This window comes from Schistocerca piceifrons, chromosome X (assembly GCF_021461385.2).
Source record: "Schistocerca piceifrons isolate TAMUIC-IGC-003096 chromosome X, iqSchPice1.1, whole genome shotgun sequence".
Lineage (NCBI taxonomy): Eukaryota > Metazoa > Arthropoda > Insecta > Orthoptera > Acrididae > Schistocerca > Schistocerca piceifrons.
In genome coordinates this window covers 614,381,384-614,402,803 of record NC_060149.1, presented here as the reverse complement: position 1 = coordinate 614,402,803, position 21,420 = coordinate 614,381,384, and the positions used below count along the sequence as shown (strand labels likewise).

The window sequence follows — 21,420 nt, the reverse complement described above, 5'->3', positions numbered from 1 at the left end:
TTAGCAATAGTGCCCATTGTTACAATGCACAGAATCAGTGTAACTGCCAGTATGATTATGCTTATAAATCATAAATCTGACCACATTGTTAGGTCAATTGGATACTTCCTTCCCCAAGTGTAAATGCCAAAGTGATCTACAGAGTACATATGTGTATATGTGTTTTTTAAGCATGATACTTATATATATACATAGTGTGATTGTTCATTGATATGTTATGCATGGTCACAAGCCATGTGTAGATATGTCAATTGGCCTGACTTTTAATATCCAAATCAGTGTAATTGTGGAACTTGGTAGGTCAGCTGGACTAGTCTAACAGCAACTATTTTGTAGGGTAACAGTACTTTTTTATACATCTCCGCAGTGTAATTTTAGCATTGTCTGTGGTGACTGTTAAACATGGGACCAGTGTAAATAGCTTGGTAGGTTAGTGGAACAAATGTCACACGTTATTTTGGAGGGAAACTACCATTTTTGTCTATTCACCTTCATAATGTAATTTTAACAATGCCTATGGTAATTGTTAAAGATAAGATTAGTATAATTAGTTTATGTATCCTCACAGTAACTGGATCATACATTATAGCAGAGTAACTGGGTAATAACTACTTGGACAATGCTCCCATTCCCTTTTTTTTCTGGAAAATCTCTGCTTCATGACCCTTCCACTATGGGGTACAGAACACAAGTGATGTACCTGGGTAAGTAGTGACTGCATCTTTCACGACATTTTGAAGTCAACCAACTGGTCTAGAGAAATGGGGGAGGGGGAGAGGGGGCCAGTAGGAGGTTAGAGAAGTGGGAGAGGGAAAACTCTGACAGCCAACAGGACAACTCCCCTTTGATTTTTTCACATCTAATTTTGGCACACAATTGGCCTACTGAAGTTGGAAGAGGAGAGAGGGAGGGGAGGTGTGTGGGGCTGAACTTGAAATTGAAAGTGACGGGTCAAAAATGAGTGGTATTGAAGTGGCTCTGCTCCACTATTTGCGGTGTGCATTGGAAACTTTCCATGCAGAATAAATAAATGTTAACCTATATACATTTGTTAATTTTATTTTCATTTAATTACATCAGAGAACAGAAATAATTTTAAGAAAAAACTGTCTCTTGTGCATGTTGTCCAGTGTCATACATATCCTTTTCATAATCCTCCTGGCTGTCCCCTTGCAATTACCAATGAAGTCTCCAGTGGGCAGAAGGAAAACACTGGGGACAAACCATTTGAGTTTCGATAGTAGCTGGTTCATTGATGGAACATAGTCATTTCTGAAAGAAAGAAAAGAATGACATGAGACAGTCCAAGAGAAATTCAGAAACATAACTTGGTAGCCACTCCTTCCACTGCTGTGATTATGTAGATTCACAATCTAAAGATTGCTGTTAACTGAATGACAGGTATGGTACCTATGTCCTCATAACACAAAGGTTACAATTACTTTATGATAAATATGGATGTGGTAACGAGGATAAAACTAATAACTGTGAAATACAAGAGGTATCAGCTATAACTTCCTTAGAAGAAACTGACTTTCCTATAATTTTACTGTGTTAAACTCAGCTTGAGTAAGGACAAATAATTTTCATGTTTATAGGAATGACACTAAGTGGTGGAAAATTTTGTTGCCCTGAAGCATTCACTAATAAACAGAAAGTTGTTGTCCCAATGGGTGATAAGAGTGAACAACATTTTCTGCTATAGATATGCCTGAGTGAATTCAGGACATTAGTGTACTATCAAACTTCATGTTACATTAAAAAATCATAATTAGCCATAAACTTCAGGAAACTGATACTTCACACAACCACAAATTAAGATATTTCAATTTAAGTTACCTTCAACTAGCTGCAATTTGATGCAAAGGAGGAAACTGAAAGTTACTTGAGTTTCAAGGAAAGTGAAAAACATAGCATTCTAGGCATGCCTTCCATATGCTACAACTATGCAGGTTCAGTAATTAGATTCCTGTCCTGCTTTATATTCATATGTAGTTATTATTTTATGGCATATATGAGTGGGCTTTGTGGATAATAATAATAACTGAGAAGCACAACAGCTATGCTCTATTGCTGACTTTCCACTTAATTTTCCTGTGTTAAAGTTAGCCTGAGTACACAGAAATAATTCACAGCCTTCAGTGAATATTGGTGGGTGGGAGACAATTTTGTTGCTGTGTAGCATTAATAGACCTGTTATCCTAATATTTTCACTAAGATGCGGAAATTTCTTCTGACACTGGTATAGTGTTTACAAAAAGGGGCATTCCCAATAGAAAACAGTGTGTGGAACAGTATTTTCTGCTACTGATGAAATGTGGCTGAGTGAAATTCGGGCACTACCGTTTTATCAAAACATTTTAAAACATGAAAAGTCGATGTTTTGTATAAAACAGAAAAAGCTGTTAAACAAATAGTACACATAACTGGCACGATTTTTCGATCTGGATAAGTCTATTGTAGCACTTATACTAAATAAAACGAAATAGTCATTTCCACTACAGCAGCAATTGTAACACATGCCAGATAAACAAGACTATTTTTACACAGATCATCATTTTAATGTGCCTGATGTACATAAATAACACGACGGAATCCATGAAGTATTGAACTCAAACTCTTACTACTACAAATAAACAGAATTATTTAAGAAAACAGGGAAACAGTGGCACCTGCCTGCTATACGCTCGAGTTTCTCACCAACAGGATAGAAAGGACGAAATATGGCTTCCTTTAAGAAGCGAAATCAGGATAAAAATTCGGAGTCGGCGTCGTCTCATTTCCTTCTCCTTCTTTGAAAAGAAGTTGACAAATTAGTCCCAATCAGAGAAATTTCTGAGACTGTTGTTCTTAATTTTTTCAAAACTCCTTGTTCCAAGTGAATATTTGACTGTCGACGAACAGTTACTTTCTTTTCGAGGACAATGACAATTCAAATAGTACCTTCCTAAAAGGCCGGCTAAATATGGCAGTATGGCACTTGCTTTGGTAGATGCTGTAACTGTCTATACTTTTAATTTAGAAACTTATGTTGCCACTTGGCCAGAGGGTCCTTTCAAGCGAAGTATCCTCTTACAAATGTACTAATAAGATTGGTGGAATCTCTCAGCGGCTCTCACTGTAACATTACTGGTGACTACTGGTTCAGCAGATTACCAGTGACTAAGAAGCGACTAGAAGGCAGGGTACTGACATTCATTGGAACACTCAGAAAAAACAAGAAGTAGGTCCCCAAGCGGTTTCTACAAAATAAGCAAAGAACTCAATATTCTTCGTTGTTTGGCTTCCAAGAGAATTGTAGCCTAATTTCATTCTTCCCTAAAGTTAATCAAGATTTCTCTCGGTATCTACATTATACCATAATGATACCATTGATAAAGATACAGACGATTAACTGAAACAATAAATTGTAATTTTTTTACAATACGACAAAGTTGGGACTTGATATTGTTGTTCAATTACCTGTAATTAAAAAAAATGATGAGTGACGAAACACTCACAGGTGGTCTATGGTTGTTTTCTACAATTTACTTAATGTCTCTGCTCTGAGTACACTGTGCACATGCTGAGCAAATCCGAGAACACCTAAATCAGTGAGAAGATCGGAATTTCTGTAGAGGTTGGTCCGCAAAGTGATCAAAGCTCATATTCAGCACAGATCTGCTATCTCTCAAATTCCCATTAAATTGTGGCGGCATGCACGTATTCCACTGGGCATAAATTCAACAGTTACACCACAAGAGAAGGTTCCATAAGGACATTGCTAGAAGTGTGGACGGCAGAAAGACAGGTCAGCTAGAAAAAGTTGTCATAAATGTAAAAGGCGGATCTGTTTGGCTCATTTGCATAGCATACGTGTTAACTGTCTCCGAAATAAATTATTAAAATGTTTTTTATTTATTTCCATCCCCCCTACATATACAAAGATAGAACAAACAATTAAAGAACATTTGATAATCGTTTCCATCAGTAATTAATAAAACTTAAAGGTGAACAGGAGTCCCCCACGCGCCCGACCTCGTAACTATTCAGGGAGTGCCTATTGCAGGGTTAGAATACTTGATTACAAATTACGTAAAAGTTTCCATCTTCCAAAGGAAATTTTGTTTCTGTTCCACAGCAAACTACCCTTTGTTTTGAGAGTAACGACAGGGTCCAAGTAGGCCGTATTCTATTCATTATCTTGCGATTAATTGAAATATGAAGCACGAAAATACGTGCTTGAAAATGACCCACGGTTGAAATTGGCCAATCACACAGATAATAAAAACAATACAGCCTACATTGACCATGATTTTATTCTCAAAACATGTTGAGCCTGTGGACAACCACAAAAGCGTCAGTTTGCCGTATAACATTGGATGAATATCTTTATGGCAATCTGAATATCTTTGAAGCCAACGTTGGTATGGTATACTACTATACACTCTGCGGGTAATGACTGGCGTAATATGTCGTGATATTGTTTATCTTTTGTTGTGAGTTAGTAAATAAACTGTAGCATAATGCCTGACGACGTAACAATGACGGAAGGTACGAAGGAGGAGCAAGAAAAGAAACCAGAAGAAGAAACAGCCGAACTGGTGAGCGACAGTTTTATATTTTTCGGTTGTGTATAGCATGTGCTGTACCATTTATCGAGAGTATTTAAGTGATATATTACATCAGTAATGAGCATGTGGCACTTTTTCGATTATTGAACGTAATACTAATGCATTTCATCCCTATTCTTTCCTGTGTTAAATACTGATGGATCCCAATATTTGTGATAAGTAATATCACTATTCGTTGTATTCTGCGCCAGCTAGTACAGAGAATTAGAGAAATTCCAATACTTATAACAGTGTTCAGCTGCAGATGACACCATTAGGGCAATGGTTTCACTAATATTCAATAGCCTAAGTAGGATTATTCCACGTTAAAAAGTAGGTTAATCAGGTGATGGAACGCAGTGACGGCTGCAGAGCAGTCGTTACTTCTGTTGCTTCTTTTTTTTTTAAGCAATGATATAATTGATATGTTATAAATGCCACTACATCAATAATGTGTGTGTTTTATTGGATGCATATTCGGGAGCAGTGGGATGAAAATACCTTCCTGGCAAGTCAGAATTGTGTTTTCGTGAGTTATTGTAATTTCATCATATGAATGTCAAGGTAGTTTGTACACTGCTGCAATGCCGAATAGCTCCAGTTCTTTACAAGAAATAATCCCCCGCCATTAATAAGCCTTCTGGAGTTCATATCGACTCCTCATCACAATCTGTGAAAATGACTGTGCTTAATTGTATGGCTCGTGTTTGTGCCTTACATTTTGTGCATTTAAACCGTTTTGTTAAAGCATCTTGTAAATCATTATTTCTGTAATGCAAAGCTGCCCTCAACCTTGAAGTTGGTTTGAGCTCGCCACAGTGCTTTTACTAGGCTTGGTCCTGTTGTATGTCATTGTCTTCCTGACATCTTACCTACCAGTCAGTTAAAGATGGACCAACAGTCTGACATGAACTCTCTGTATTTTCTGCATACACAAGTGTTTATTAGAGTCGAAGAAAATATTAAGTGACAGATAAAATTTGTAAGACAAACTGAAAATGGAAGCCTGAACCTTTGGGTTTGTAGTGTGCCACTTAACTACAAAGCCAGGCTTTTATGATATTATCTTGTTGGTACCTTTCCGTAGCTGTGTTTGTGGTAAATGGTCATTCAGAAACATTGCACCATTTGCGTGTTTGCTAATTACTTGTCTTAGAATGGTACGTACAGTTGAACTTACAATGGGTAACAGTCATTTCTTAGCGACATGTATGAAGAGTGAATTGCTCGGTGATCGAGGGTTCAGTCCTCAGTTGGTCGGCTACTTGGCTTCTTACTGGATCTTCTGTTGCTTGTTTTACCTCTGACAATGGTTCTTTAATGTGAGAAACTGCTTGTTAACCTGTGGTTTCCCCAATAATTAGCAAGGTGGACCTGTTTAGATCCCAAAGGAAGCAAGGGCATGATACACGTAGTTGGATCGTTCCGAATAAAGCAAAGCATGATTGAAAACACACTTGCATTTGAGGACAGCTTTACTATGCTTTAATGACATACCAAATTAAAGGTGTAATACACTACACTTACGTTACAACAGTATTGTAACTAATTCTTGAGACACTGTTTATACTCCATTGCCCTCATTGCGTCACTCACTCAGCTGTTCTGTTAATCCATACATAAAGCTCCACATGAAGATGTGCTTTCAGATGGAAAATGTCAAATTATGGTAAAAGTGTGGCATTTCCATTGTGTTTTGCTGTTGGTAATGGTTCGCACAGTGAGTTGTGGGAAGTCAATGTGTCAAATCACGAGTGAGATGAATGATAGCCACTGAGCTTCTCATTCACAATTGCCTATGGTTTGTAAATAAATTTGGCTGGTATTTTGTTCCGTAAGGTTAGAATGTAACCAAATCATCAGAGTTTTTGGCAAAATCGGAAAGAACACACATGTAGGTTATTGTAATGATTAATGTATATCTCAGGCTACGCTACTTGTCAGTCTACTGTGGTAACTATATTTTTGTGTTGAGATCCATTGGCTTCACCATATCACAAGCAAATTATCACATTCCAACCTAACCTAGACCTCGGGCTAAACTACAAATCAGTCTGTCACTACAATCATGCTTTTTGACTTTCACATTCACTGACCTCGCCAACTCCCAACCAGACTGTCACAGTCCAACATAACCTATGCCTCGAGCTGTGAAACAGGTCAGTCTGTCACCACAACCAGGGTTTTTGCTTTCATATTCATTAGCTTCACCAACTCACAAACAAATTATCACATTCCAATGTAACTGAGGCTCCAGGCTTCACCACAGGTCTGTCTCTTGGCACATCTTGGTCTTTACAGTCACCAAAGGACTACTAAAATCACTAAGAAAGCTTAAATTTCATAGTAACCAGATTGGTAGAAGGCATCTGATTAGCTCTGACAAGTGTCAACAAATAGCCAGTATCCACACACAATGCAAGAACTGCCAATATCATAAGTGCACTTTAGCCCATATTATTCATTGATTGGTAGAAGAAATTGCTGGTCGCTACTTCTGCAATATATACTAACTAATAAACAGTTTCAACTAGGCCTGTTGTACTTGGGTTGATACGAAAGTGGCTTTGACAAAAGCCACTATTTCTCTTTTGCACTAATCAGCTGCTGATATTATTTAATGTTTCAAATAAAATATTTATGTGACTTTACATAGAACACAGACAACTGTTTCTTTACTGCCTGGGCGTGCATTTGGGAGGACGACTGTTCAAACCTGTGTGCGGCCATCCAGATTTAGGTTTTCCATGATTTCCCAAAACCGCACCAGGCAAATGTCGGGATGGTTCCTTTTAAAAGGCACAGCTGATTTCCTTCTCCATTCTTGACACAGTCTGAGCTTGTGCTCCATCTCCAATGACCTCAGTGTCAATGGAATGTTAAACCCAATCTTCCTTACTTACTTCCTTTCTGTGCTACCTTTGCAATGCTTGCTTCCTGCACTCTTGGTATGCTTTGTGTTTGAAGGTCACTGTATCAAGGGGTAATATATCTTGTCATACTACTAGTCATTAAAATTATGGGATGAAGATCTAATATGCCAAACAAAACAACTAGAATGAGAACAACTGGCTCTCTCTGGCCCATATCTCATTCATACACCATCTTAACCCAAAGTCCATGTGATTTGCCTAAAATTTCTTTGTAGAAGTTGTCTTGTTTTACATTCAGCATTTTTTAATTTGTTATACACTTATCTAGTTTATTGTTATGCGATGTTCAGTGTTTAGCATTATTCGTGACCAATAGAAAGTACTTAATAACGTAGTATACATCTTTCCATACTGATGTCCCAAAGAATCTTAATTGTTAGAGACAATTATTATCATTTTGAAATATTAGTTTGAAGGCAGTTTTTTCAGTACAGTAGGAAATACGGAAGCATCCGATCCCACCCGTCTGCTTTGATCCATGACGTCACAAGTATGGCGGAAACGACCATAAACCACGATTCCAATATGACGCATATAAAGTCGTTACGTACACATTATGAGGACGAAAATACATCGAAAAACAAACACATACACACACACGTTCCACAAAAAGCCTAATGACACTAACGGGACAAGCACGGGAAATAGGGGGTTTTTGGGTGGGGACAAACTAAATATAAACAAATTTAGACACCCACCCCCATACAAAACCACTAAACACAATATCATCTGGAATCGGACACTTCCCTTGACCTATATAGCTCAACAGCAGCTCCCGATCCCATAAATTAGGACCATACACTTCCCTTGGCCTATATAGTTTTAAAACATCTCCGATACCAATATCAACATACAAAGCCGCACATTGGGATCGAACACTTCCCTTGACCTGCGCACTGTTAATTTTATCCGTCATATCCATTCCTGAACAAAAACAACAACCGATTAATTTTACTAAAATTACCACACGATGTTCAGCAAACAACACTAAATTAACCTTCACACAAAATCGTTAACTCACTGAAACGCATTCCACTACAAACACAGCCGACACTCGAACAATTCTGGATAATGAGCAAAAGCAAACTGAGCCCATTACACCACACAAACGAAAACTTTGAACATACCACCAGAGAGCACAACAAACCACAACACGACGACATCTACAAACACGCCACACTCACAAACCAAACTCCGCGCCGTCATGACGTCACACATGACAACACCCTTACGTCACGGGTCAAAGGCGACGCGTGGGATCGGACGCTTCTGTTGACCCCTACAGTATTATTGCAATGTTCTTCTTATAGATAAAGGTGTATGTAAAAAGCTGACAGTTTTGCGGTTTCATTTGCATTTATTTTTTCATTATTATCTTCTTCCATCTGGTTTGCTGTTTGTTATTTACTCTGTCATAATTTGCTTCCAGGCAGACATTGTCTTCTCAACATATTCTAACCTCTTGTATTTTCTTTTCTCGTACCTTTAACGTCTTTAAGTACCATATGCAAAAAAAACTTACGGTATATCCTCAATTTCGGTGACTGATATAATTTTGTGTTAAGCTATTATCTATTTGTGTAGAGTAAATGCTGACTCGAGTATGTGTAAACACACTTTTCACTGTGTTTGTTCCTGTACTTTTAGCATTATAGTGAAGTATAGGCCTACCATGAGTTTACTTGCAGTGTCCATTAAGCCTTTTTGCAATTATATCATTTGTGGTAATTGACAGATCTACGCTTTAGTTAATACTGTTACATTTCAATCACATTTTTATTAGAGAAATTTATTTTTCATTTAATAGGCCAACTTGGAAGATGTTTTTTAGAGTAGTGCTACAGAGTTACTTATTTGCATAATATGTATTGGTGTTTTTGCAGAGCATTCTGCATACTTAGAATTTTCTCTGTTTGTTTGTAGTCCGAAGAAGACAAGCAATTGCAGGAAGAACTTAACTTGCTGGTAGAAAAACTGTTGGTAAGTAAATTTTATATTTCTATGTCAAAGTAACTATGCTTTATCATATATTAATAAGTAAAATGCTCTTTCATGTGCCTTTCAATCTCCACAAAAACCACTTTTTTCCTCTCTTATGAATGAACGGAGGTTTCACTGGTAAATGTGCTTTTAAAGTGTACTGCTATTGGTAATGATAAATCACGGAAAGGTATTGCTACGAATCACAAGTCAAATGTAGATAGTCAATGAGAATCTTTTTCATAATTTCCTATTGTTTGTAAATAAATGTAGCTCATATTTTGTTCTATTAGGTTAAAAAGTAACCACATCATTGGAATTTTCAGCAAAATTATAAATAAGACATACAAGTAGGTAATTGCAGTGACTAATGTATATCTCGATTACAGCAATTATTTTTTCGTATTGAAATTCATTGGCTTTGCCAACTCACATGAAAATTAATAAGTTCGAACGTAACCTAGGCCACGGGTTACACTACAGGTTGCACTGTCCACACATCTAGTTTTCTTCCATTCACATTCATTGCCTTTGCTAATTCTCAACCAAACAGTCACATTCCATCATAACATATGCCCTATGCTACACTACAGGCTAGTCTGTCAGCTCATTTAGTTTTCTACTATTCATTTTGTTGACATTGTCAGCTCACAAACACATTGTCACATTCCAACCTAACCTAGGCCTCAGGCTTGACTACAGATGAATGTGTCGGCATATGTAATTTTTTCCAGTCTCCAAAGAAATACAAAAATTAGTAAGCATTCATTCACAAAGTTCCTACCTGGCTCGCTTGAAGGAAATCCTGAGGATGATGATGATGATGATGATGATGATAAGAAGTAGCAACCTAAAAATTCACAATAACCAGATGACTAACAAGTATTCTGGTGCTCTCTGTATTGAAAACAATATAATCAAGTCATATCTTGTGCTGAAAGGAATTAGATTAAGTGATTCTCATTCGCTACCATGTACTATCACACATTTTGCTAAGACCAACGTCATCAAATTGCCATCATCAGTATGCAACACAAGAGCCGCATCACCATAAGTGCACTTTAACCAGGTTCAGTTGTAAAACAGTGTGGCAATTTCCAATTATGAGATATACAGTCAGGGAGGGCATGGTTAACACATTACTGGGTCACCTTGATGTGCTGTAACCACGTGTAAACCATCACATAATTGCAACAGAAGAACCATATCAATTGACTCGTGGGACCTTTTTTTAACATTTGTCAGAGTGAAACATCCATTGATTATAATGTGGGAAAGAAATATGCCCTAGATTTTGCACTACAAAGACAACCAAAAATGCTGTGTAATGTTCAATTTGGATCATTTATCAGGCCAGGGGTGGTGTTGACACACTTCAAACTGTATAGCTGAAAATAATGGTATGGTTGGGCACTATCATTTTTGGTAGGTAACAATCAGTATTGCAAAGTGTAATTGACTGTTGTTTGTAAGTTTAAAGTAAAGAAAGTACTAGCTGAATCCCCTGAAAGTGTAGTCTATGACTTCAGCAAACTTGTCTGCAAGTTTAATGGTAGGAAATATGCAGTTTGGTGCATAAGCTACTTTCTTTGTCTTACATACATAAACCTTACTTGTTATTGGAAACTAGTACAAGATGTCGCATCTAAGTGTATTACAATGATTAGACAATGGCACATGATCTAGGCACAATGTTTGTCATGCTAACTAATTTTTGTGGTGACCGGAGATTTTGATGTTGCCTGGGGGTTGTGACAGCTAAGTTTCTGGAGCTTGTTTTGGACTCTTAATGCAGAAATAATACTTACTTTTGATGTCTTTTTTGTGGCCTTACCATACAGTTCTGTGAAACAAGTCTCCTCATTGGTGATATCAAATACCCACTGTTTGGTACCTTGTGAGTAATATGTCATTTACATTGAATGTGCCTACATTCTGATTTTCCTTGCTAAAACAAACTCAGATAATGTAATCTCCTTGAAAGTGATAAAGTGTTCCTTTTCCTTGCCAATTTCTGACACATTAATTTTGGAATATGCTTACTGTTGTACTGCATATTAACTTCCTGTACTGTAATATACAGAAGTGGTGAGATGCACAGTTGTGTTGTGCTCCAAACAAAGGGTAAAGGTGACAAGGTGGTCATTTGATGAGTAACAAAAGTTTTTACAAATAATTAAAGTGATGTAACTGATTATATATACAGGGTGTTACAAAAAGGTACGGCCAAACTTTCAGGAAACATTCCTCAAACACAAATAATGAAAAGATGTTATGTGGACATGTGTCCGGAAACGGTTAATTTCCATGTTAGAGCTCATTTTGGTTTCGTCCACCTACGCTCAATGGAGCACATTATTGTGATTTCATATGGGATACTCTACCTGTGCTGCTAGAACATGTGCCTTTACAAGTACGACACAACATGTGGTTCATGCATGATGGAGCTCCTGCACATTTCAGTCGAAGTGTTCGTACGCTTCTCAACAACAGATTTGGTGACCAATGGATTGGTAGAGGCGGACCAATTCCATGGCCTCCACGCTCTCCTGACCTCAACCCTATTGACTTTCATTTATGAAAGCTCTTGTCTACACAACCCCGGTACCAAATGTAGAGACTCTTCGTGCTCGTATTGTGGACGGCTGTGATATAATACGCCATTCTCCAGGGCTGCATCAGCGCATCAGGGATTCCATGCAACGGTGGGTGGATGCATGTATCCTCGCTAACGGAGGACATTTTGAACATTTCCTGTAACAAAGTGTTTGAAGTCACGCTGGTATGTTCTGTTGCTGTGTGTTTCCATTCCATGATTAATGTGATTTGAAGAGAAGTAATAAAATGAGCTCTAAAATGGAAAGTAAGTGTTTCCGGACACATGTCCACATAACATATTTTCTTTCTTTGTGTGTGAGGAATGTTTCCTGAAAGTTTGGCCGTACCATTTTGTAACACCCTGTGTGTGTGTGTGTGTGTGTGTGTGTGTGTGTGTGTGTGTGTGTGTGTGTGTGTCTATATATGTATATAAGTTCTGGTAGAATATAAATAACTTAGGAATAAATAAGACCGTGCGCGCACACACACACACACACACACACACACACACACACACACACACACACACACACACACACACAGAGTACTAAGACTTCAGGTAGTGTGGGTGCTGTGTTGGGTGGTGTAGGTAGCGGGGGAGTGAAGAGGGAGGAAGGAGGAGAGGGTGGTGGTGGGTGACTGGTGGCTTAGTGGGAGGCAGCCGGTTTGCTGGCTAGGAATATGGGAGTAATGGGTGGTAGGTGTATGGTCTGGGCATATAATGCACAAGTGCGGGAGCCAGTAGGGAGTGGCACGTGGTAGATGAAGATGATGATGTCACGACATGGATTGGGAGAGGGTGATTAGACAAAGGAAGGGGAAACTGTTGGGTGGAGGATGTGGGCACAGTCGGTTAAGAGAGACTGGGGCCAGGAGGATTAAGGTGTCAAAGGAGATAACTCCCATCTGCATAGTTCAGAAAAGCTAGCTGTTGAGGAAAGGATCCAGACAGCCCGCGATGTGAAGCAGCCATTGAAATCTGCTACGTCAACTTTATTTTTGGTCACAATCATAGCCAAAATCCTTCCCACTCTTCCTGAAATAGTATTCCATTGCCCATCTGACCTACACAACATCCCAGTCCATGCCAGAGCCACTTTCACTCACCGTGGAAGACCCAGGTGCAAGACCGCAATCCACCTTCCTGGCACTTCCTCCTCCAGTCCAGTCACACACTTATCCTACCCCATCAGAGGCAAAGGCATCTGAGAAAGCTATCATGTCATATACAAGATCTGCTGCAATCCCTGTGCTGTTTTAAATGTCAGTATGACAACCAACCAGCTGTTCAACAGAATGAATGGCCACTGCCAAACTATGGCCAAAAGCAGAGTTAACCACCCAGTGGCGCAACATGCAGCTGAGCACAACACACTCAGTTTTAATGGCTACTTTACAACCTGTGCCATTTGGATCTTTCCCTCCACCACCAGATTTCCTGAACTACCCAGATGGAAATTATCCTTGCAAAACATCCTTCCCTTCCATAACCTTCTTGGCCTCAATCTCCGTTAACCCACTGTACCCACACCCTCCACCCAATAGTTTCCCCTTCCTCTATCTTATAATTCCCTTCCAGTTCACATCTTTGTGTCATCTATCCTACTAGCTTCAGCACCCATGCATCACATGCCTGGCCCGAATACCTGCCACCCCTCTCTCCCGCATTCCTTGCCAGCAAACTGACTGTGGTTGCGGAGACAGACATAACAATAGTATAGCCTGAGGCTTCTGTTGTGCTCTTTAATTATCCTAGTAACTGTTCTTATCATTTTTCTTGTCATGTTGTATATGATCTCTTTCTTGCTGCAGGTTTGCTATAGCTAGTTTTTCCATTGAGCTGTTTTGCAAACTCTTTCTTTTACAGACTGTTAGTCCTTGTTTGGCACTGCAGAAGGAACCTTAAAATCCCAAACACTGTCTGCTGTTTCCTTTTATGTATATGACTGCCTATTATTCTTACCATGCTTTACCGAATACCAGTGGGAAATTCAAATTAATTTATGTAATGCTCGTTATTGTTTTGCACAAATTAAACACAATGTTTAAATTATCTCTAGTTGCAACTGGCACTTATTCAGTTTGTACAGTGGTAACTTACTTTGCAGGTATTCTGAGTAATCATCATCTGCTGTTTTTTGTTAATTTTACTGTGCATCTGTTGCAGGACAATGATGAAACTCAGTACTTGCCTGCTCTAGAGAGCTTGAGGAGCCAGATTCAAGCATCAACCACATCAATGACCAGTGTTCCAAAACCTCTGAAATTTATGAGGCAACATTTTGAAGCAATGAAGACTGTATATGATAAAATTAAAGACCAGAAGACAAAAGAATTTTGCGCTGATGTGATATCAGTGCTAGCGATGACAGTTACTGGAGATAAGACTGAATGTCTTAAGTATAGGCTACTTGGATCTGTTTGTGAAATTGGTGATTGGGGTCATGAATATGTAAGGTAATTGCATTTTGATAGTATTAAGGAGCTTGACAGTGGTTCCCAATTGCTAAAGTGTAAAAATTATGAGGAACAAAGTTTCAATCTTTGTATAATGGAATAGAGTCGTGCAGAAAAAAATTTAGGGAGCTTGTGCAGTGTTTGCTTTACTGAATCTGCATTCCAGATGAGCTGGAGTCAAATTCCTGTGATGTTTTCCAGACTTAGGTTTTCCAAAGTTTTCTAAATGATTGTAAATGCTGGGAAGAATCCTTTATCTTCCTTCCTGCAGTGAAGATTGATGTGTCTTGTGTAGCTATTGGGATCTGTGCAGTCATACCATTTACAAATGTTTGATACTTACACTACTGTTTGGAACACATACAACAGCAAAAAATATTGGAGTTAACCCAGTGAAATGTATTATATGATTTATTTATGATGGAAGTATTATTTGCAAAGCTTTTAAAGGACAGGAAGGATGTTGTATGGAAATTCATAATAGGTGAAGTCCGAATTTATTGATGATAATCACTATAAGTGTACTGAGTAGCAAGCTTTAAGTTTGTTCCACAAGTAAAGGAAATTTCTTAGGCATGGTTTGCGTTGAGGCTATATGATATGTTATGTGACATGTTGCAGTAAAGGTTGCATGATGCTTATCGGTGCAATGCTCATGTTCCCACTGGGAAGATACAATAAGTGATATGATACACAATGCAACTCATGATACAACAGACAAGACAACACAAATCACATTTCGGTTTCACTTGCGATCATGAGCTCTTCTGAAGAGAACATTACTGTGATTTATCATTATTTAAGTCTCAAAACACTAAAAAAATAAAAGAAAGTACTGGGTACACTCATACAGTGCTATAAATTATAAATACTAAACATAGTTTGGCTGTGAGGTCACTCAACATGAACAGAAATTCCACAGAATGCATCCAGGCACTTTTTGGAGCAACCAGTATTAGCTTCTCCGACAGTGCAGCACACAAATTTTTGACTTGCTATTTCTCCTGCTGAGAACCTGCTCGTTACAATAAGGTAAGTTGGTGAAAGTGTGTGAATGGTGTTAAAAAAGCTGCCATTAAAAGTTTTGTTTTCTGTAAGACCACATAGAACGATACTTGATTCAGTGTTATACATATATAATGGTTACAAATTAATTTTGCTGGGAGGGTATTTTCAATTTCACAAAGTAGCATATGATCCAGCCTGGAGAACATTCAGAAGAAATCCTGGACTTGAAATGGGATCAGTCACCATCAATGGTATACCAGTGGGTGGTGAATGCTGCTTAGAGGTAAGCAGTGTGTTTGAAGAAATGGAAGAACCTCATGGTGTTAAGAAAATCCCAGTGGGTCCTCAGCTTTGTCTAGCTGCTCATTCAGAAGTAACAGGAATTTAGCATTCAGATTTATTTTATTCTGATCACAAAGTTTCCTGGAATCAGGGAGCGTAGACTGAAAAAACATCCAGTCAGTATCATCAGGTGATGACTCCCTGTGTCTTTTCATTTCCAGCTTTGGTTTGTATCGACAGCGTAGCAGGAGGAAGTAGCCTTGCGTGTAGCGCATAGTGTATAGCTGCCATCTTAGTCGTGGACAACTTCCAGTATATCTCACTTATTTGCTTGAGGATGGAAAGAGCTATCACTCTCCTTCCACTGTTAAAAACAATTTTGATATATTTGATATATTTTGTACACAGCAGTGCATGACCTAAAACCCACCAAACGTAAACTGTTCAGTGACAACATACACCACAGCAAGCTTTTCAAAATATTCCCTATAGTTTACTTACAGTATTTGTGAAGTATTGCAATAACTATGGGCAACAGCGAAAAGAAAAGCAGTTCATTACCATGTTGTCATGTTGGACTATAACATGAATTTTTTTTTTACGAAGTAGTTTAAGTAGTTTCCTTAGAATCAAATGAGAAACCCTGTGTAGCAGAGAATGCATGTGAGTCTAAAACCTCTGATTTTTAGTTTTCACACAGAAAGTAAAAGCTTTCCAGAAAAATTAAGTAAAGAGATGGGTGTGGCTTTGCTTCATTTACATAAAGATGACTCAAACTTTGTGTTTTATAATACAGTTTTGTGGAGCAACCAGCACTCCCTGTTGCTCTTGGTGATACGATAGATATACATGTCTCCGTTGTATCACTGTCATCCCAGTGTGAACCAATTAAGTTGCTTAAACTACTTCTCTACACACTTCACAATAGGGGGTTGCTTTTGTATTGTATTGTGATGAGTCACATTGCATATCGTATCATGTATTGTATTGCCTCAGTGGGAACCATGCCTCAGAGTTACAAACAGTAACAGCGCACAATCTAATGGCAAGTCATTGACTAATGAAGTGACAAAATTTATTTACCACAAATTTATTGTATAAAATATAGGAGAGCAGTAATCAACTAAATTGCTAATGGAATGGGGGATTGTAATACAAAAAAGTCGATCTCTTGCAAGGATTTTGACTCTAGCTTGTCATCAGTATCTCAGTAAATAAAACTGATTCTCGTGTTACGTTCTAATTATATATAAAAACTGCTTAACATCTACTCTTCTGATTGCACACACTTTTTCCAGCATTTCTGCCATTGATGGTAACATTTCTGGAACTCATCTTCTGTAATATCCTCCAAGACGCTCGTCACCACTTTTTGGACATCTAGTGTTGCTTGAAAATTGTGTCCCTTGACTGCTGTTTTGACTCTTGGAAATAGAACAAAGTCGCACAGAGTTGGTATCTGGTGAATAAGGTGGCTGTGGTAGTACTGAAATTTGTTTTGAGGTTAAAAATTGCTGTACTGACAGAGCAATATGGGATAGCGCATTATCGTGCTGCAGAATCCAATTATCAGCAATGTTGGCATGGACATGAAGAACTCTTTTACAAAGTCTTTCTAATATTTCTTTGTAATAATATTGGTTAACTGTTTGTCCAGGAGGCAACCACTCTTTATGAACAATTCCCTTGTAATCAAAGAAGCACACAAGCATGCATTTCACTTTTGACTGTGACATGCAAGCTTTTTTTGGTCTGGGTGATCCCTTTGAGCACCATTGCAAACTTTGGCATTTTGTCTCTGGATCGTACTGAAAAAACCAACTTTCATCACCAGTGATAACACGGCTCAACTATTCTGGATTGATTTCCATTTTCTGTAACAGATCGGCTGCCACATTTTTCCGTGTTTCTCGCTGTTGTGGTGTGAGATTTTTGGGGACCATTTTTGCACAAATTGTTCTCATACCAAGATCTTCAGTTATTATTAGACAAACCATTTCTCGATTGATGTTCAGTTCTTCTGCAATCATTTTCACGGATAATCTTCAATCAGATCGTACGAGTTCATGCATCCTGACCAAGTTGACATCTGTCCGTGAGGTTGATGGTCATCCACTGCGGTCTTCATCTTCGACATTCGTTCTGCCTTCACTGAACATTTTATGCCAACGAAAAACTTGAGCTCTTGACATAACTTCCTCTCCAAAAGCCTTCTGAAGCTTACTGTAAGTTGTCGTTGTGTTTTCACCCAATTTAACGCAAAAAGAAATGGCGTACCGTTGCGCAATATTATGCGGTTCCACTTTCGTGACCAGAGACACAAACACGTGTTAACTTATTACAGCACAACTCACGATTGAGCAGTTGCATCAGTGTGCCGTTTGGACTAGAAGCAGCTTATAGACCAAGGTCAAAGTTATTGTGCCTACACAAGCCGGCAGAGTTGCCACATCTTGCAAAGAAAATCAGTCTCATTACTTTATTGTCGCACCTCGTATATGTGCTCAGCAGGATGTAATAATGTTCTGTAAATTCACATAATGTTTAATTGTTTAACACATACATTCTAAGACAAAAAGAAACAAAAAGATGCACCATGAAGGAATTATCCAAATGCGACAGAAATTGGTAGATGTGATATATGTGAATAAACAAACAAATGATTACAATTTCAGAAAAAAAATGGAGAGAGATTCACAAATTGAGTAAGTTAATAATACTTTGATCCATCTCTGGCCCTTAGGCAAGCAGTTATTCAGCTTGGCATTGATTGGTTGAGTTGTTGGATGTCCTCCTGAGGGATATCGTGCCAAATTCTGTGCAGTCCCTTGGTGGTCGCCGCAAGTCGCTGAAGTAATTAAGGAGCGGCGGTGAGCTGTACAGCAGCATAAGCGACACCCTTCCCTGGTGCACCTCATAGCCTTTAAACGGCTCCGTGCCCGTGTTCACCAACTTATCAAGCAACGGAAGCAGGAGTGTTGGGAGAGATATGTCTCAACCATTGGTTACCATACGTCACCTTCCCAAGTCTAGATGAAGATCAAATGTGATGATAATTAAATCAACACCCTAACTGCAATCAGGCGTTTATATACATCATTGGGGACATGTTAAAATATGTGTACCCTGACTGGGACTTGAACCCGGGGAGCATGCAAGGGATAAGTACCTGCAGGTGTAATGCCCTCTGTGCCCTCGGTGGTTCAGATAGATAGAGCGTCTGCCATGTAAGTAGGAGATCCCGGGTTCGAGTCCCGGTCGGGCCACACATTTTCAACATTTGCCCAATGATGTATATCAAAGCCTGTTTTCAACTAGTGTGTCAATTTAATTATCATTTCATTCTAGATAAGCTGCACGGTCATCAATGGTATCTGTTCTTTCGGGAACAGACACTACCTTCATATATAGTTAAAGATCAAATGTGTTTTCGGGTACCAGACCCCAACAGGTGCTCCCGGCGTTAGCACCACTAGCATGTTATCTTCCAACGCAAACGCAATTACCGAGCACTTTGCTGAGCACTATGCTTGTGCCTCCGCGTCGGAGAACTAGCCCCCAGCCTTTCCCACTCTCAAACAGTGGTTGGAAGGGAAAGTCCTCTTGCTCACTACACACCTCAGTGAACCCTATAACGCTCCATTTATGGAGTGGGAGCTCCTCAGTGCCCTTGCACATTGCCCCGACACAGCTCCTGGGCCAGATCGGATCCTCAGTCAGATGATTAAACATCTCTCGTCTGACTACAAGTGACATCTCCTCGTCATCTAAAACCGGATCTGGTGCGATGGTGTCTTTCCATCGCAATGGCGGGAGAACACCCATCATTCCGGTGCTCAAACCTGGTAAAAACCCGCTTGATGTGGATAGCTATCGGCTCATCAGCCTCACCAACGTTCTTTGTAAGCTGCTGGAACGTATGTTGTGTTGGCAGTTGGGTTGGGTCCTTGCATCGTGTGGCCTACTGGCTCCATGTCAGGGCAGCTTCTGCCGGGGTTGCTCTACCACTGATAATCTTGTGTCCCTCGAGTCTGCCATCCAAACAGCCTTTTCCAGACACCAACACCTGGTTGCCGTTTCTTTTTATTTATGAAAAGCATATGACATGACCTGGTGGTGATCATATCCTTGCCACATTATATGAGTGGGGTATCTGAGGCCCACTCCTGTTTTTTATCCAAAATTTCCTGTCGTTTCGTACTTTCCGTGTCCAAGTTGGTGCCTCCCATAGTTCCCCTCATATACAGGAGAATGGGGTCCCGAAGGGCTCTGTATCGTGTCTCTCTATTTTTAGTGGCCATTAATGGTCTAGCAGCAACTGTAGGGCCGTCCGTCTCACCTTCTCTGTATGCAGACGACTTCTGCATTTCGTACTGTTCCACCAGTACTTGTGTTGCTGAGCGTCGCCTACAGGGAGCCATCCGCAAGGCGCAGTCATGGGCTCTAGCACACGGTTTCCAGTTTTCAGCTGCAAAGTCGTGTGTTATGCACTTCTGTCGGCATTGTACCATTCATACAGAACCAGAACTTTACCTTAATGAGAATCCACTCACTCTAGTGGAGACATATCGATTCTTAGGACTGGTTTTCAATGCTTTATTCACTTGGCTTCGTCAGCTTAAGCGGAAGTGCTGGCAGCAACTCAATGCTCTCCGCTGCCTGAGCAACACCAACCGGGATGCAGATCGCTCTACGCTGCTGCAGCTCTACAGAGCCCTTGTTCAGTCCCGCCTTGACTATGGGAGTCTGGGTTATGGTTCGGCGGCACCCTTAGCGTTACGTTTACTCGACTCAGTGCACCACTGTGTCGTTTGCCTAGGGACAGGAGCTTTTAGGATGAGTCCGGTGACCAGTGTCCTTGTGGAGGCTGAAATCCCTCCAGTGCAGGTTAGGCGTGCACAACTGCTGGCCAGTTACGTTTCACACGTTCATAGTTCTCCTCTGCATCCGAATCATCATCCCCTTTTCCCAACCACAGCGGCTCATCTCCCGCATCGGCAGCCCAGGTCAGGGCTTCCAATTGCAGTTCGTGTCTGATCCCTTCTTTCCGAACTGGAGTCCTTGCTTTTACCATCTATACTCGAGGTCCATTCACGTACACCTCCTTGGTGTACACCTAGGCCACGGCTTTGCCTGCACGTTTCACATGGCCCTAAGGACTCAGTTAACCCTGCAGCTCTCCGCTTCTACTTCCTCTTGATTCTTGACATGTACCGAAGCCACGAAGTGGTTTACACCGATGGCTTGATGGCTGATGGTCACGTTGGCTTCGCGTATGTCCATGGAGGACATATTGAACAGCATTCCTAGCCCGATGGCTGCAGTGTTTTCACTGCCGAGCTGGTGGCTATATCTTGTGGTCTTGAGCACATCCGTTCATGCCCTGGGGAGTCATTTATTCTGTATAATGACTCCTTATGCAGCATACAAGCTATCGCCCAGTACTACCCTGGTCATCTTTTGGTAGCGACCATCCAGGAATCCATCTATGCCCTGGAACAGTCCGGTCGTTCAGTGGTGTTTGTCTGGACCCCAGGTCATGTCGGAATCCCAGGCAACGAACTTGCCGA

At 39.9% G+C, this 21,420-nt stretch overlaps 1 protein-coding gene across 2 annotated transcripts in view; it reads left to right on the top strand.

The window, feature by feature from the left end:
- The first annotated feature begins 4,395 nt into the window (after nucleotides 1-4,395).
- Nucleotides 4,396-21,420, top strand: part of LOC124721110 (26S proteasome non-ATPase regulatory subunit 2) — a 124,232-nt gene continuing 107,207 nt past the window's right edge. For both annotated transcript variants that reach the window (XM_047245928.1, XM_047245927.1), the window contains exons 1-3: nucleotides 4,396-4,583; nucleotides 9,449-9,505; nucleotides 14,271-14,560. In XM_047245928.1, coding sequence (XP_047101884.1) covers nucleotides 4,506-4,583; nucleotides 9,449-9,505; nucleotides 14,271-14,560 — 425 coding nt within the window. In that variant the 5' untranslated portion in view covers nucleotides 4,396-4,505. The remainder of the gene's footprint in view (nucleotides 4,584-9,448; nucleotides 9,506-14,270; nucleotides 14,561-21,420) is intronic.